The following is a 16,987-nucleotide window of genomic DNA, read 5'->3' as shown; positions in this document are numbered from 1 at the left end:
AGCGAATGCGAGGGAGGTATCAATTCCCCCCCCCCCCGTTTGAGGTAGCCATGGCGAGAATTTATTGATTGCAAAAAACAAGATACAATGTTTACAAAATATACAAAAGTGCCATTGGGCGATTTACAGAAGTGAGACCAGAAGGGTCTCCCCCAACAGGTGGGTTGTGGTCAATAATTACAGAAATAAGACCAGAAGGGTCTCCCCCAACAGATGGGTTGTGGTCAACAATTACAGAAATAAGACCAGAAGGGTCTCCCCCAACAGGTGGGTTGTTATTCCAAGAGATGTTGCTGGTCGGTGGTTGGAGCCGGGCGTAGTTGAGTCTCATACACCTTGATGGTCTCGTTGTCACGGGTGATCCAGTAGACAGCTCCTTGGTTGTGGGTGACCGTATATGGTCCCTTCCATCTGGGTGCTAGGCCCGCGTGGAATTTATGAGCCTTGTTTGAGAGTTGATGATTCCATGTGAGCACCTGGTAGCCGATCTGGTAACGAGGCTGTGTCTCGGCTATCGGGTCTCCCTTCCTATTGAGATAATTTTCTTGGTTCAACATGGCTTCGCGTTGGCTTGCGGTTAGCGTGTGTAGACGCTGGTTAATATGGTCTTTGTGCGGTTCGAGTTGATTTTCGGGCCAGTGGCTCCATTCCCCAGGCCGTGGAAGGGTTTGGCCAAACAGGATTTGACTGGGGCTGTATCTTGTTGCCGTGTTCTGTCGAATTCGCAGGGTGAATAGCATGGATGGTAGTTGGTTCTCCCATTCTTGGTGTTGTTCTTGTAGGCGGATCCGTAGTCCCTTCTTGAGTTCCTGGTTCCTTCTCTCGGTAGGGTTGGCTCGGGGGTGATAAATTGGCGTGGTGTAGTGTAAGACTCCCCATTTGAGGCAGAGTTCGTTCCATAGTTTCCCCGTAAACTGAGTGCCATTGTCGGAGAGTAGGATTTTTGGGTATCCCCATCTAGGAAACAGGTGCATATCCATCGTGCGGCAAATCGTGTTGGCGTCACCGTGAGGCAGTGGGTAGGCTTCTATCCACCTGGAGAAAGAATCAGTGATGACCAATATGAATCGATTTCTTCACTCGGAGAGTGGGTAGGGGCCCATCAGATCGAGACATACGGTTTCCCATGGTCTAGTAGACCGTCGCGGTCGTTGCGTAGGTTCGTGATTCCGGTTGTACGCTTTTGAGCAGCTACACAGCAGGCAATTTTGTACGTATGCGGTTATCTGCGCCTTCATACGGGGCCAAGTGTAGTATGTAGCAATGTTTTGGTAGGTTTTGGCATAGCCTGGATGTCCCATTAGATCATCATTGTGATAGCGGAACAGTAGCCAGGTGCGAAAGTTGGGCGGTATGACTATTCGCCAACCGTTGCGTGTCTTCTTCTCCCAGAGTCGGTTGTGTAGGCGGTAACTGGTGAGGAATACTTGATCAGTTCCCGGTTGATCCTCCAACGGTCGTGGTTCGATCTCCATCCATCGTTGTACCTGCGCGTTGATCTGGTCGTCTGTGGCCTGTGCTTTCCAAATCTCTTCTAACAGTTCAGTTTCGGTTGCGATGCTTGCTAGCGTAGCAGGTTCACTGGTGACTGGCAGGATGTCGGGAGGCATGGTTCGTTCTAGTTGTTGACTGGTCTCCTCAACTTTTTCGTTGTCGGGTTGCCGTGACAGTGCGTCGGCGAACTGATTCTCTTTACCCGGGCAGTGTTCTAGGGTGAAGTCAAATTCTTGTAGGAGCAGGGCCCATCTAGTGAGTTTGGCGCAGCTGTCCTTTGCAGTTTGTAACCAGGTAACCTTACTGTCGGTACGGAGTATGAATGGCCTGCCTTCCAGGTAAGGGCGATATCACTTTATTGCCAAGACAACCGCAAGGCACTCTTGTTCGTTACTGTGATACTGTTGTTCCGTGTGGTTCTGCTTGGCACTGGCGTATGCGATCACCTTACGGTCATTGTTGATTTCTTGGTATAGGACAGCCCCTATACCGACCTTGCTGGCATCTGTCTGTAGGATGAAGGTCTTGGAGAAATCTGGTCGACAGAGTGGTTGGATGTTGGCGGTCAATGCTTGTAGGCGGCGGAAAGCTGTCTCTTCTGTTGGTGACCATTTCCATCGCGTCTTTGTGCTAAGTAGCTCAGACAGAGGCGCACAAACGTCAGCGGCGTTGGGTAAAAATTCTTGTAGCCAGCTGACTACTCCGAGAAATTCTCACAGTTTCTTTCTGGTGATGGGTGGTTGGGCAGAAGTCACAGCTAGGATAGCCTGCGGTTTTGCTTGGTTGCCCTTGGAGGTGATTATGTGACCGAGGTATTCAAGTTGCTTGCGGCCGATCTGGCATTTTGCTGCTGAGACAGAGAGATTGTATAGATTTAACTGTTCAAACACTTTAGCTAAGTGGAGTAAGTGTTCTTCCCAGGTATCTGAGTACACAATGATGTTGTCGAGATAAGCGTAGCAGAACTTGTTGACGTATCCACTCAGTACCTTGTTCATCATGGATTGGAAGCAGCTGGGTGCATTTCATAGGCCGAAAGGCATGACCTTAAATTGTAGCTTTTGGCCATAGGGAGTGGTGAAGGCCGTGTAAGGTCGAGACTGGGGTGCGAGTGGAACCTGCCAGTATCCCATCTGTAGGTTGAGTGAGCTGAATATTTTTGAAGTTCCCAGGCTTCGAATGACGTCCTGTAGGGTCATCTGCGGTGCCGTGGCTGGAACGGTGATGGAATTCAGCCATCGGTAATCAATGCAGAACCGTGATGTGCCGTCCTTCTTGGGGACAACGACGATTGGAGAGTTGTAAGGCGAATCACTGGCTTCTACCAGGTTGCGTTCCTTGAGGGCGTCAACTTCGGACTCAATAATTTGCAGTTTCTCCCGTGAGTATCGGTAACGCCGCTGGCTGCATATTTCTGAGCTGTTGAGTTGAATTGTCATGGTGGCAGCCGTGGTGATGGAGGGTGGCATCTGCTCCATGAACAATTTTGTGTGTTGTTGCAGTAATACTGTTAATCGTCAGTGCTGGTCGCTGGGCATGTCTTCTAGTAACTTGTCAACCAGGTGAGTGTCCATCTCTACTGAGACTGGTGGTTGCGCTATCCAGAAGATCGTATCTAGCTGTGTCTTGCCGTAGATTAGCCTGTCTTGCTCAAAATCAAGCACTGCCTTATTCTCCCGAAACCATGGTCGTCCCAAGATGATGTCTTCGCGTAGGTCAGGTAGACCTAGGAAGGGAATATTTTGAATGTGCTGTTGGATCTGGAGATCCAGATGTCCTTGTATGGCCGTTTCGCAGCTAGTGGGACAGTTGGCCAGCAGTACAGGTAGCTTCAGCGGTTGGATCCATGTACCGTGGTCGAGGTGGGCAGCTCTCACGTAGTTGTGCGTTGTGGCTGAATCGAGTAGAGCGTGTAGTTGTTTACCCGCGAGGATGACAGGGATCCGAGGTAGAGTCTGTCCATCTATCTGGATCATGGCTAGGTTTGGTGCTTGGCTGGGCGGAGGGCTGGTGATGTGGTTGTTGACTACTGGGGCGGCAGTGTTGGTGACCTTGTCGGTGACTGCGGCCAGGGCAGTGTTGGTGACCTGGTGGCTGACTGCGGCTGGGGCAGTGTTGGTGACCGGCTGGTTGACGGCGGCTGGGTCAGTGTTGGTGCCCTGGTGGCTGACTGCGGCTGGGGCAGTGTTGGTGACCTGGCGGCTGAATGTGGCTGGGTCAGCGTTGGTGACCTGGTCGTCGACTGCGGCGAGGGCAGTGTTGGTGACTCCGTCCATGACAGCGACCCCGGTAGGTGGCGGGTGCGTGTGGGTCACAGTTGCATGTTCCTCCCCAGGCTGGTGGTCGATGATGTGCTCAGCCGGGAAGAGCAAGGGGTCTTCGGTGACATTGGAAGGAGACTTAGCAACGCTAGCAGGGTCTACAGTGGCGTGACGGGTAGGCAATCGATCCATTGTGAGTGAGACAGTCATGAGTGACGGCCGGGTGGTTGATGCGCAAGGGTGTGCCAGACGCGGTTGCTGTTGTGAGACGGTGACCCGGGTGACGACTGGTACTGGGTCATTCTTGATAGCCCGTGGAGGTGCGGCTGCTAGGTACCGTGGAGAGTCTCCGTCAGCCGAGAAGAGCGAGGGGTCTTCGGTGACGTTGGAAGGAGGCTTGATGACGCTGGCAGGATCCACGGTGGCGTGACCAAGGAATGACTGGCTGGCCGGTTCAGTGACAGTTATCGCTTGTAGTTGGGGTGGTGATCTGCGAGGCTGGCGCTGCGGGTCTTGCACCTCATCATTAGTGTAGTGGACTCCTACTTTCCGTGCTGGAGGGGTGGAGTCAAGTCTCTCCAGTATTGCCGTTTCCCTGCTGTTTCTTCGCGAGTTCTGGGCACTCGCGATGAAAATGCTTGGCCGGGCAGTAATGACACTGAGGAAACTGGTTGTAGTTGAACCTCAGTGGCGGCTCTCGATGGGGTGGCCCTGCGGGTGCAGTAGGTTGAGGCGGCTTATATTTTGGTCGACTGTTGAGGTCGGTTTCCAGGTTGTTGGCGATCATGATCAGCTCTTCATAGTTCGTGGGACGAGCAGCTCGAACTAGGGTGCGAAGCTCGGAACTCAGCTGACCGATGAGCAGGGCAATCACCTCGTCTTCAGCCAGGTTGGTTCCTAAGCGCTGCTGTAGTTGGAGCTTCTGACGGATGAATCGCTCCACTGGCTGGTTCGGTTTGTGGGTGGTGCCATAAAATTCCGTGTGAGCGGCTGCAATTTTATGGGCTCCCGAGAAACGGGCCTGAAGTCGGTCACGGAACTGTTCCCAGGTGGTGACGAATTCTCTGTAGTCTCTCCGCCAGGTGGCGGCATTGTCTTGTAGTTGCGCTTTTAGAAGCATGACCCAGGTATAGCTGGGAATGTGGTGACCCTGTAGCAGCTCGGTGCACTGTCGCATGAAGGTGATGGGGTCTTCATGGAGCTTGCCGCGGAAGAATGGTAGCAGGGTCGCTATGCTGGTCAGCTGGCTGAGGCTGCCAGTGTAGCTGACGGCTGGAGCCGGTAAGTTGGCCATGTTGCTGGTTGCGGTAGCGGCGTGACTAGAGGTTGACGGTGGAGCAGGGCAGGTTGACGGTCAGCGCGCTGGGTTGCAGGGTGGTTGGTCGAGTGGGCTCGCTGGTGAAGGTGGGTGGCTGCATTGCCCCGGTTTCGCTGGTGGAAGTGGGCGGCTGCGTCGTGCTGCTGTCGGTTTGACCGGTGGTCTGTGCAGGCCAGCCGGCAAATGTAGACTTGGTGTGCTGGCTGGTTGACTGCATTGAATCTTCGGTGGTCGTATCTCCACTGTCTCCGGCTCCGGTTCTAGTCGCTACCATGTTCAGGTGTTATGGGCGCCACTGGGAAATTGCCTGTTCCCAGACAGGTATTCTGAATTGAAAGATTCAGAGATTGATTGATTGATTGATTAGCTGCCTTTATTAAAAACCTAGGAGGGCGAAGTTAGGGCGCAGCCGGCCCTCTCTTACACTTAACCCTCCAATACAATTCTAAGTAAAACTAAACACTATACAACAAAGATTATAAGATAAAATAAAACAATTTACAAAATAATAAAATTTTCAAATAGCGAATGAAAGAAAGAAAAAAAAAAAACAAAATTTCTTTCTAATTTGAATCAGTGAAAATAATACAATGAGAAAAGAGAAAACTGAAAAGTGAAAACGGAAGAAACGTCTGTTCAAAATCCATAGATCATTCGATAGAAGAAAAAAGAAGAAAGAGAGGAATAAATTAAAGAAGGAAGAAAGGACACACACACACACACACACACACACTAACACACACGTTAAATTTAGTGAACATTCCAGCCGAGTCCACCACCTCTGATCACCGCAAGACAGCCGCACCGAACCGACGATGTCCCTCAACAAGCCTTAGCTCAGCAGGCAGAGAATTCCACAAACTACAGGCTGTCACAAGGAACGACTTGTTGTACATAACAGTCCTATGTGTTGGGACAGCCAGCAGATGGGATCCATGCCGCGTTCCTCCACGACCAAAGTCACTCAAGTAACGGTACTCTACTGCCAGATACTTAGGGGTTTCAGTTTTCAATATCTTATAGAGGAAGCACAAAGCATGATGTGATCTACTCTCACGCAGCTTCATGAGTTCAAGTCTGTTAAAGTATTCAGTTACATGGTCGTCACGTCTCAGGTTAAAGATAAAGCGAACACAGTAATTATGTGCACGCTGCATCCTCTGCAGAAGTTGAACTGTCATGTCAAGAGTCACAATGTCACAGTAGTTGAAGATCGGGAAGATCAGGGTCTTGACCAACATAACCTTCGTTGAAAAGGGAATGAAGTCAGAGATCCGTTTCAATGTCATAATCCCCCCAATGACCCTGTTACAAGTCTGAGTCACGTGGCTGGTCCAGTCAAGAGTCCTTGTCATTGTAAGTCCTAGATTTTTCACGTCAGAACTGTATTGCAATTGTATGTTATTCAATTTTATAAATGGTCCGTTAGTTATGTCAATTGTGTTTAAAAGTCTTGAATAACCTATGACTATTGATTTTGATTTAGTTTCGTTAATTTTCAGTCCATTATTCTCAGTCCATCGAACCAAACGAGTCAAGTCAGCATTGACTTCATCAACTGTGACGTCGAAGTCATTTTTCTTGCAGTGCCGGTATACTTGCAAGTCGTCGGCATACAGGTGATGTCTGGTCGTGAGTAGAGTGCTTGTCACGTCATTTATGTAGATGCTGAACAGCAGAGGACCCAATACCGAACCCTGAGGAACTCCTCTGTTCACTTCACGCCACCGTGAAGAGGCATCCCCGACTCTCACACACTGACACCGACCCTGAAGATAGGACCTCACCCATGCCACAGTGGAGTTGGAAAAACCTAAGTTTCTGAGTTTATAGAGTAAAGTGGGATGGAAAAAGCTATCGAATGCCTTACTAAAATCTATTAGGACTAGAACTGTTAGCTCTCTACCATCCATAGCCCTACGGATGTCATCAGTGACTCTCAGGAGTGCAGAGGTGGTGCTATGACCACTACGGAACCCCGATTGAAAGTCACCAATCAATCCAGAACCATGGATAAATGAGCTTAATTGGGAGTGAACGATAATTTCCAGAACCTTGGACAAAACGGACAATAAGCTTATAGGCCTGTAATCGGATGGAGAGAGAGGGTTAGGGATCTTGTTCAAGGGAATCACTATAGATAGCTTCCAGTCATTGGGAAAAACAGACGTTAAAAGTGGTATTGATCAAATGGGTGAGAAATGGGAGGATAAAAGGAAGGATAATTTTGATGAACTTAATCGGGATACCGTCCGCACCAACAGCATTACTCTTCACTCGATGAACAGCCAAGAAGACCTCTTGCTCCGTGACATTGGAGAAGTAGAAGTCCTCATTGGGATGAAAATCAGGCAGAGAGTCAAAGTGAGCACGAGCTTGGTCCAAACCCACAGGGATGTCAGTGAAGAAGTCATTGAGATCATCCAGCTACAGTCATTGAGTGAGCTACAGTCAGTACCTGCCTCTCCTTGCCAGCCCCAATCTCCCTCAGAGCACGCCAAAGAGATGAAGTTGATGATCGCTTTGAGGAGATCAAGTTACGATAGAATGTAGCTTTCGCATTTCTAATTGTTTGCTTGCAAGAGTTCCTCAAACGCTTATAATGATTGAAATCATTGGGGCTTTTTGAAGCTCTTGCAATTTTGCACCAATAATCTCGATCCCTCATTAGCTGGCGTATCTCATCTGTGAGCCATGGAGCAGGATCTCTGGTTACTCTGCGATTTTTTAAAGGAACATGTTTTTCAAAAAGAGAAACTATATTGTGGTTAAGAATGTCCAACATAACATTAACATTGTTAGTTTGGAATATCTGTAACCAGTCAAGGTTAATTGCATCATTGAACAAATTGTGGTAGTTTATATTCTTATAATCTCTATAAGTGATTATTTTTGGTTTAGGTTTAGGCCTCTTAATATTATAAACTAGGAATATCATATCATGTGCAGAGAGGCCTGGAAAGGGGAACTGCCCATGGCACACAGCTGCTCTCACATCGGCAACTGCAATAAGATCAAGCAATGTGTCCGAAGTGGATGTATGGTGCGTAGCTTGGAGAGGCAGCAAGGTCATACCATTCGCAAAAACATAGTGGTCAGTTGTATTTTGTCATGAGTATCAGTCCAAGTAAGTCAGTATTGAAGTCACCCATGATAGCCACGTGTTCATAGGGCACCATCAGCTCAAGTAGTGCTTCCTCAAATTCTGACATATACCCAATATGAGGCGGCCTGTAGCAAACTGCTATTAACATTTTAACTCCGTTACACTTAACCTCAATAAACATGTATCAGGTCTAGCTGCACGGAGGTATCAGAGGAAAACTTATGAACAGGCAGCAAGAACGCTTGACAAACGCGGCAACCCCTCCCCCATTCTTGTGTAGCCGGTCATTCCGAATGAGCACATAATCCTCGAGTGCAACAAGTCGATTAGGATTTTCGGTTTTAGCCAGGTCTCGGATACAAGAATGATGTCACAATCTTTGCCCTCGAAAGGTGCCCTAAATTCATCTATATGACAGAGAAGGGATTGCGCATTAACATGAGCAATCTTAAGTCGATCCGGGAAAGGAGAGAATGCCCGCTTGAGGGAATCGCCAACACTCAGCGCGACAATGATGACTCAATCACGACAATCCTCAGGTAAATAGAATAGATTGGGAGCAGAAAAAATATGAAAATGTAGTGTGAGAGAGAGTAGAAGAGAGAGAGAGAAGGAGAAAGGAGAGAGATCAATAAATATTGACAATTGAGAGCAGAAAGTAATGAATAATAGTGGGAAGATAAACCACATGAAGATAAATCAGATAGAATCTGTAATTATTTAGGCTATAAGAGTATATCATCTGAGTTGTAAGAAAATTGTAGACAGATTACTATCTACCTATTTGTTTTTTAGAAAATAATTATCAATCATTAAATCGTACAGTAGTATGGCAAACAAAGTATTTCATTATGGCGAACAAACCCAACTTTGATCTGATAAACTTGTTCTGTCTTGTAAATGCGTTCTGTCTTATATAAGACAGAACAAATTTTTACTCGATAATTTAAAATTTCAGAAAAATATAAAATTAATAAGGAGAACAAAGAAAAGTAATAGATAAAATATTTTTAAAAAATAGTGAAAAATGGAAAATGAATCAAATAATAATAAACCATGATAAGTCTTTCACATAAACATAGATACTACGATTTCTAAATTCAATTTCATAGTTCAGCTTCTACTAAATTAATCAGAAATTTCTCCGAAACATAATTCTAGCCCCCTCCTCCACTTTACCGTACCATCAACAGTCCAGGCGTTTGCTTGGCCCACACGAGCAGCCACCTCGCGATGATAGAAGCTGTCCGCTTTCGAGTGAGGTCCTCACGGATGGTGATCGAGGACCCCTTCAGCTGCCGCCGCACGGAGAGAACGGCCGTTTTGTCTGATAACTGATAAACTTTACCAGTATTGGACGCGGCCTAGGTCGCGGCTCGCCGGGCCTTGGATCGACAACACGGCCGGAGCGATGGCATCGGTCAATCAGTGCAGGGTCTATATTAACGTTGAGCTTGTTGCGGCATATTTCAGTCACGATGGCTGTCACGTCCTCACCCCTCACCTCCTCCACGCCAAAAATTCGCACATTGTTGCGCCGCTGGTACGCTCCTGGTCATCGATCCTGTTTTCGAGCAGCACCTGACGGGCCCTCGCGTCCTCGCGAACGGCGACAACCTCAGCCGCAAGAGACTCCACTCTCGCCTCCAACGCCGACAGTCGCGGTTCAAACGCTTGATAAAGCGCGCGGAGATGGTATCTGCCAGTCGATCGAATAGATTATCGGCAACCTTATCCGCTAGCCTGTTCAGGAACTCGTCATCGGAAAGGAATGCCGAGAATTTCTCTCGAGCCGCTCCTCCCCCCATCACCGTATCGCTTCCACCTTTGGACGAAGAGGCAGAGGGGGCCGAATTCGAACGTTGATTTACTGGCACGGCTGGGCGCTTATCTCCTGCAGCAGCCTTATCAATCGAAGCCTGCGCCTTAGAACCGCTTCATAGAGCTTTTGGCGATGGAAACATGTTACTTTGATTTTAAAATTTCTCAATTGCGCAAGAAATATGAGGTGGATCGCAACAAGATTCGGTGATGAACTTGATAACACTTTCACACACTATATATGAAAGAATCACGCTGATTCAATGAGAAAAACCGACTGAAACGACAATAGTTTTGAGGAGCCGAAACGAGACGCGTCAAGCTGCTTTCATAACTCTTATCTCACTCCCACAGAGACACATCTTGTTGAAAGAAAATAAGTTTGAATTTTTTTGTGTGAAAAATTCAAGACATACATTTAGATGAAAAATTTAAGACATACATTTAGATGAAAAATTTAAGACATATATTTAGTTGAAAATTTAGGTTGACATTTTGTTTGAAAAAAAAGTTTTGACAGTGGTAACGGGTTATTGTATCTCCAGTGAGTGGCCTCATGTTGGCAGGCGCCAATAATTGATATGGCGGAAGGTGTGGCTCGTTCATCAATTAGGCCAGTCAGTTGGGTCGAGCGAGGGGCTTGTTACCACTGTCTGAAAAAAAATGGCTTCTTGGTGGCCCTGAAAAGGGCCAAGTTTGTTGCTGGTGGCCCTGAAAAGGGACCAAGATTGTTGCTGGTGGCCCTAAAAGGGACCAAGGCAGGCTAGATGTTTAGTAGTCGTCGACTGGCGCGATACCACGCCGCGCAAGGGTCCCGGGCAGGTCCGTCTGGTGCGAGAGCAGGCCGGCAGGGGCTCAAGTCAATGGTTCGCAGTCTCCACTCTGGTTTACCCGGGCTATGGAGAGGGCTGACCGGGTGATCTACTAGCCAGAGGTCGTGCCGAATCTCTGCCGGGAGGACCTCCTCGACCACTTCCTCGTTTAGAAGGGGCCTTCGGTCAAACCCCGGGCAGGCAGGGTTGTAGGCTTCTGCTGCACACACTCCGATGTCGGTTCGGCACCCAACCCGCGCATCCAGAACCGCGCGCCAGTTGTTAGGCTGGGGCACTAAGTCTTGGGGCGCAGCTGGCGCGGCGGTGTACAGCCTCAGCCTCTCCTCCACCTGGCGAAGCCGACGTAGGGCCCTCCTCTTCTGGGTTCGGCGGCTGGCTCAGTTCCTCCTAGGCATCGGCTGGGTAGTAGACAAGGAAGACACCTCAGGTTGCGGTTAGTCTCGCCGTGGTTCCCTCATTGGCCTGCTCGCTGCTCTGCTCCTGGTCTCGGTAGTGGTCTCGGCTGGTAGTGGTCTCTGGTAGTGGTCTCGGCTGCTGGTCTCTTCTGGCTCTTCAGTGGAAGGCTGCTAGTGAGCAAGTGCTATCGAGGGTAGCTGAGTAGCCCCCTTTTATTCACAGTCCCCGAGTTCACCTGTGCTGCTATTGGCTGGCGGTGCTCGGCCAATAGAAACGCAGGAACGGGTGGCGGCGACTGAGGCGCACCCTGGTGGCGGGTGGGTCAACCACTCATTTGGTTGATGCGTGGCGTGGGGAGCAGAGCAGAGCGGCAGGCTGAAAGGTAGCAAACACGAGGGAGGTATCAAGATTATGTGTGACCTGATAAATGTCAGAGCCAAATGTCAGAACTATACAGGATGAGCTATACCTAAAATTTTGAAATTCTTGAATGGTTATATCTCTTGAACGGTAAGGAATTTTGCAACTATGATTCCGGATTCGTGTTTTCGCATCAAAGACCATAAGATCACAGAGTTTGAGCGATTTTTTTTTTCACAAAAAATTGATGATAAGCAGTACATGCTATGTGTAGTAGCTGGTTGTGCCATGTGAGTTTTGAATATTTTTGATATTCATGCATCTGCTGAAATAAAAATACCATACGGTTCTTACAAGCTCTTCTAGGAGCTTATACCAAATTCTGCTATCAATCGCTGCAAACTGCTGCTGCTTTATCAATCGGCAATCTTTACCGCTGCAATGGTTGACTCCGCAATTATAGATGTTGAAGAAGTAGATAAATATAAGGATTTCAAATATTGCACGAGACAATATGGTATCTTAATTAATTAATTGTCAGAGCACTTCTACAAAAATGCAAGACAAAGTCAACAATTCAATAAAAATGTTTTAAAAATAACAATAAATGTTAATAGTCAACACAGTCACATCGTATCGACACCAATCCAACTCGCTACCATCTGACAAAGGGGTCAGCAGTGTGATCAACGACTGTTTCGTGTTTTAATGCATTGGAAAGAGTTAAAGTCGATCGTAATGATGAAGTGAAAATGAAAGACCAAAATATAAAATACAAAATAAAACGAAATTTTGATAAACGTCACATAGTGCAGTCACTATATAAATAATTGGTGCTTGCAATCTACAATATAGTAGTTCTGAATTATTAATTTATTGACCAATATGCCAATCCAATCAACCCATCAGAGAACATTCTGTGTTGTTGTGTTGGCGAAAAATCGGTGTGTTGAAATTAACAAAATAAACTACCATAATGCTGATTTCATACAAACTTCATTTCTCACTTTTCATGATTTTAGAAATCAATTTCTTTTCAATAATATTTGTTGCAATTTTAATTTTAAAAAATGTAAAAAAATGTTTTCTTCCAATAACTCCAAACTAGAATCATGGCCTCAGCTTATGGAAAGACAAAGTTAGTAGACAACTGTCTCCCAACATTGATGGAAATATACATTTTCGAGATGTTCAATGTTTTTGAATGATTAGTACGTATTATAGTCCACTAGACAGCTGATTTATGATGAATAATCCTATGGTCTGATTTTTATGGTAATATTAGTGTTCAAAGGAAACTCCTTTTCTTTAAAATGTAGAATTTTAACAAACCTTATGTATACGTCGATGCGAAATTCAAAAAGGAACATACCTGTAAAATTTCATAAAAATCTATTGCTGCGTTTCGCTGTAAATGGGCAACATAATATAGACATTTAAACATTTGCATTAAGAAATGCAAAACAGTCAACTTGAATCTTTGGTTCCGTTCAATATAAATTAAATAATTATTGCTGTCTCATGTTCCCTTCCATCTTCATTTTATCATTAATTAATCAACAGAGCCACAAAATAAATGGCTGATTGAAATAAATTATATGCATTGAGTTGTTCAAGGGTGCAATCAAGAAAACATTATTTATATAGTTATATGTATCACTGATACAATATACATCTCATGATACATGAATCATAATGAATGATACAATATCAATTATATTCACAAAATGAATTTCATGATACATGAATAATAGAATGATACAGTATCAATTATATTTACAATATGCATTTCATGATATAATAATATCTAATAATATCAATAATATGAATGATAGCCTACAATATAATAATATAATATAAGATAATAACATATTTCATGATAGTGAACATAGTATATCAGCTGTTCTGAAAAGTGAGTTGTGTTTTTTCTGGCTCTAAATTTTGTCAAATTACGCAAAAATGTTCTAATTAAATTGGTAATTTGAGTGTGATATATATTTTTTATTCTGTTTTTAACCATCAAAATTTAAAATTCTTAGTTTTTGTCGTTTTTTAGTGAAAATGGACTAAATTTTAGAAAAGTGAAACCATAACCATATTTCGGACTTTTAAAATGTTATCTAAATTTGGGAGAGAAATAGTACAAGGAGTATCCTTAGTTTTTCTCTCCCAATCAGTGCTACTTTGTAAAAATAAAAAATAAAAATATATTCACAATATGAATTTCATGATAAATGTATCATATGAATGATACAGTATCAATTTATACTTTTTTCAGATTCCTGGTTGGAACGACATCAGAATGCAACGCCTTGTCAATTGTTCCACAAAAAGCGCCCTACTGCACCTCCAGTCAGTCTATGGAAGTCATGGCAGAAGCTATTCACACATTTTTCACCAACAAAAATGCCAATGGGATTCTAAAAGCTTACCGAATAGTGCTCGCAAAATGTATCTGTCATTTATCATGTACATCAGTCTTCTGCTAATTCTAATCACATTGTTTTACGATGTTCACAAAACAAACAAATTTGTGTATATATTTAAATTAATAAAGTGTCTTTGATATAATAAAACTATTTTCCTGAGGCTGACCAAGTGAAGTTGAACCTTGTGAACATTTTGAGAAAACCATGAAAAACATCGGGATTTTTTTTCTTTTGAAAGTAACAAATTTTGTTGAAGCTCACACTCACACTTCACACCATATACATAATTATATACATGGTGCTTGGCATGATGAATGTCAAAAACAAAATTTCAGCGCCTACTATAGTATGTAAAACGAAAATATTTTTAAAGTGCATATACAGGGTGTTTACGAACTCCTACCAATACTCTAGGGCATTGTTCCTGAGTAAAAATCTTATCTAAATATCATATTTAAATTGTCCTGAAGTCTTCAGTTACTCATACAGCGGCCATTTTGTTTTTGTTTTTTTTTTCACTTTAAACATACGTAATTGAAACTTTGAACGATCATTTATAACAACTAGACAAAGCTAGAGAAAAAATATGATAATTTTTGAAATTCATAAAACAGAATGGCGGCAATTCAAAAATTTGTTTCTCAAATAACTCAGAAACCGTTGGTTTTACAAAAACTAAACACGAGTCTCAAATCATATTTGCAAAATTCCTTACCATTCAGGAGATATGACCAAATTTCAACACCATAAGATCACAAAGTTTGAGCGATTTTAATTCTTCACAAAAAATGAATTGGTAGCATCGTGAACAACACTGAGACAAGAAGTATCTCAAATTCAGCTGAAATTAGTTCATATCTCTCCTGAACAGTAAGAAATTTTGCAAATATGATTCCAGATCCGTGTTTCTCGCATCAAAAACCATAAGATCACAAAGTTTGAGCGATTTTCATTCCTCATAAAAAATTGATTAGAAGCATGGACTAACCATCGTGAACCACACTGAGACAAGAAGTATCTCAGATTTGGCTGAAATTTGGTCATATCTCCTGAACGGTAAGGAATTTTGCAAATATGATTCCAGATTCGAGTTTCTCGCATCAAATACCATATGATCACGAAGTTTGAGCGATTTTTATTTTTTACAAATCAATGACAAAATCCATGGCAAACTGACAAAATCCATGGCAAACTGACAAAATCACTTGTGCAAACAGCAAGAGAATGAAGTATCTTGGATTCGACTGAAATTTGCACCATAATTAATTATAACAATATTAATTATATCATTGCTGAGAGTTTTAGCGATTTTTGGATTCATGAAAAATGAATCCGTTACCTTTTGCTTTTTTCTGCTGTGCTGTTCTAATTCTAATCCTAATCCTACTGAGCTAATGAGTAGATAGAAATTGGGATCTCAGACTGACTTTTTTGCTCCAAAACCCTCTCCCCCCTCTCCCCCCTCGTCCATCCCGTCTCCCCTTCCCCCCGCCTTGGTGGTGGGGGGTGTTCTAAAAATAAATATCCCCTTCCCCTTGCCCAGTGGAGGTGAGGGGGGTGAAAAGAGAGAGATATATCTCTCTTTCTAAATTGATGAGATGCACGTGTTATAGGGGCTCGAGATATATCTCTCTTTCTAAATTGATGAGATGCACGTGTTATAGGGGCTCGTGTCTGTATAAAAAAGATCACACCACACGTGTTGTCAGGTCTAGCTCTAAGCAGCAACTAAACTAAAAATCGTGAATGGGATATTGGAATGAAAAATCATTTGAAGGCAGAAAACGATTATTTACACATTTCAGCAGCAACTATTCATAATTTCATCTTCAATTTTAATTAGCTTATCTATACACAAATTATGAGGTCGATAATAACATAGATAGTCTCTTATGTCATTTAAATTAACCATGCTTAGAAAAATGTCTTTCAATTGTTTCGCCAAACTAGAATTTTCACGAGTTGATTTCCTAATTGCACTTTCACACTCATCGTACCAATCAATACAGTTTTTTAACCTCACTTCCAACTCATTGTCGGCAGCCAACCACTTTCTCGGATCCATGTTGTTGAGCGAATGAACAAAACTAAGTGTAGGCAGGAACTATTATAGAGTAATTAAGTGGTCTTTCTTCATTAATTGTCGACAGACAACATGTTCACGCTTTATGCAGTCTCAATGCACGCAAGCAATAAACACACTGTATATCCTTTCCATTGTAGAAGAATCCATAACGAGCAAAGTTTCTTCTCTGTGAATTCGTGTACATCGGCGCCATTTTCATACTTTGCATTCGATTGTTTTCACACAAGAAATTATTTGTTTGATACATATTTTTAAACAACAAAGAATTATAATGTTGCACAGAGAATAAAGCACAGCGAGAATGTGGTCTATTTTTATGAATGTTACACACAGCATAACACCATGAACTAGTGAAAAAGCTGAAATCAGGTTTTGGAAAATCCTCTGGTATACATTGAACATTGCTATGCAATCTTCTTAAAAACTTTGCTTTCTCAGTTCCTTTTGTGAAAATTTTCTCATAACCTGCAAGGTAATCACGTATTAATGAGTCACTGTATTCTAAATCTCCATCTTCCCATTTTATGGGATTATATGATAGTGACGTTCTAACCATGTTACATCGTTATACAATTTTGCACTCAATTCTGTCTTTGCAAATGCTGATTTGAAATGGAACACAATATAATTATTAAACTGATCAATTATGGCAAGTTCTTTCACAATAATTTGATTACAATCTTGTTTAAACCAGTGAAGATCAACCGTAGCAATTTTCGTAGGCGCCTGCTTGTCCACTTCTTTATCTTCGGTGGCGGGCTCCTCGAATCCTTCATCTTTCTCTTCTCGTTTCTCCTCCTCCTCCACCTGCAGCGGCTTCGGTGTACTTGCTTCATAATAGAAACTATCAAGATCGCACTGAATACTGCTAGTTTGTGGCTTG

The 16,987-nt window shown here is 43.8% G+C and overlaps 1 protein-coding gene across 1 annotated transcript; it reads right to left on the bottom strand.

The window, feature by feature from the left end:
• Nucleotides 1–275: 275 nt before the first annotated feature.
• On the bottom strand, nt 276–980 carry LOC120350285. Its single transcript, XM_039422905.1, has one exon. It carries the CDS (start codon nt 978–980, stop codon nt 276–278), a length of 705 nt encoding a protein of 234 aa, XP_039278839.1.
• Nucleotides 981–16,987: the final 16,007 nt, after the last annotated feature.

The sequence above is a fragment of the Nilaparvata lugens genome, chromosome 3, assembly GCF_014356525.2.
Source record: "Nilaparvata lugens isolate BPH chromosome 3, ASM1435652v1, whole genome shotgun sequence".
Classification (NCBI taxonomy): Eukaryota; Metazoa; Arthropoda; class Insecta; order Hemiptera; family Delphacidae; genus Nilaparvata; species Nilaparvata lugens.
The sequence above is the reverse complement of the archived record's forward strand: the minus strand, read 5'-3'. Positions and strand labels throughout refer to the sequence as shown.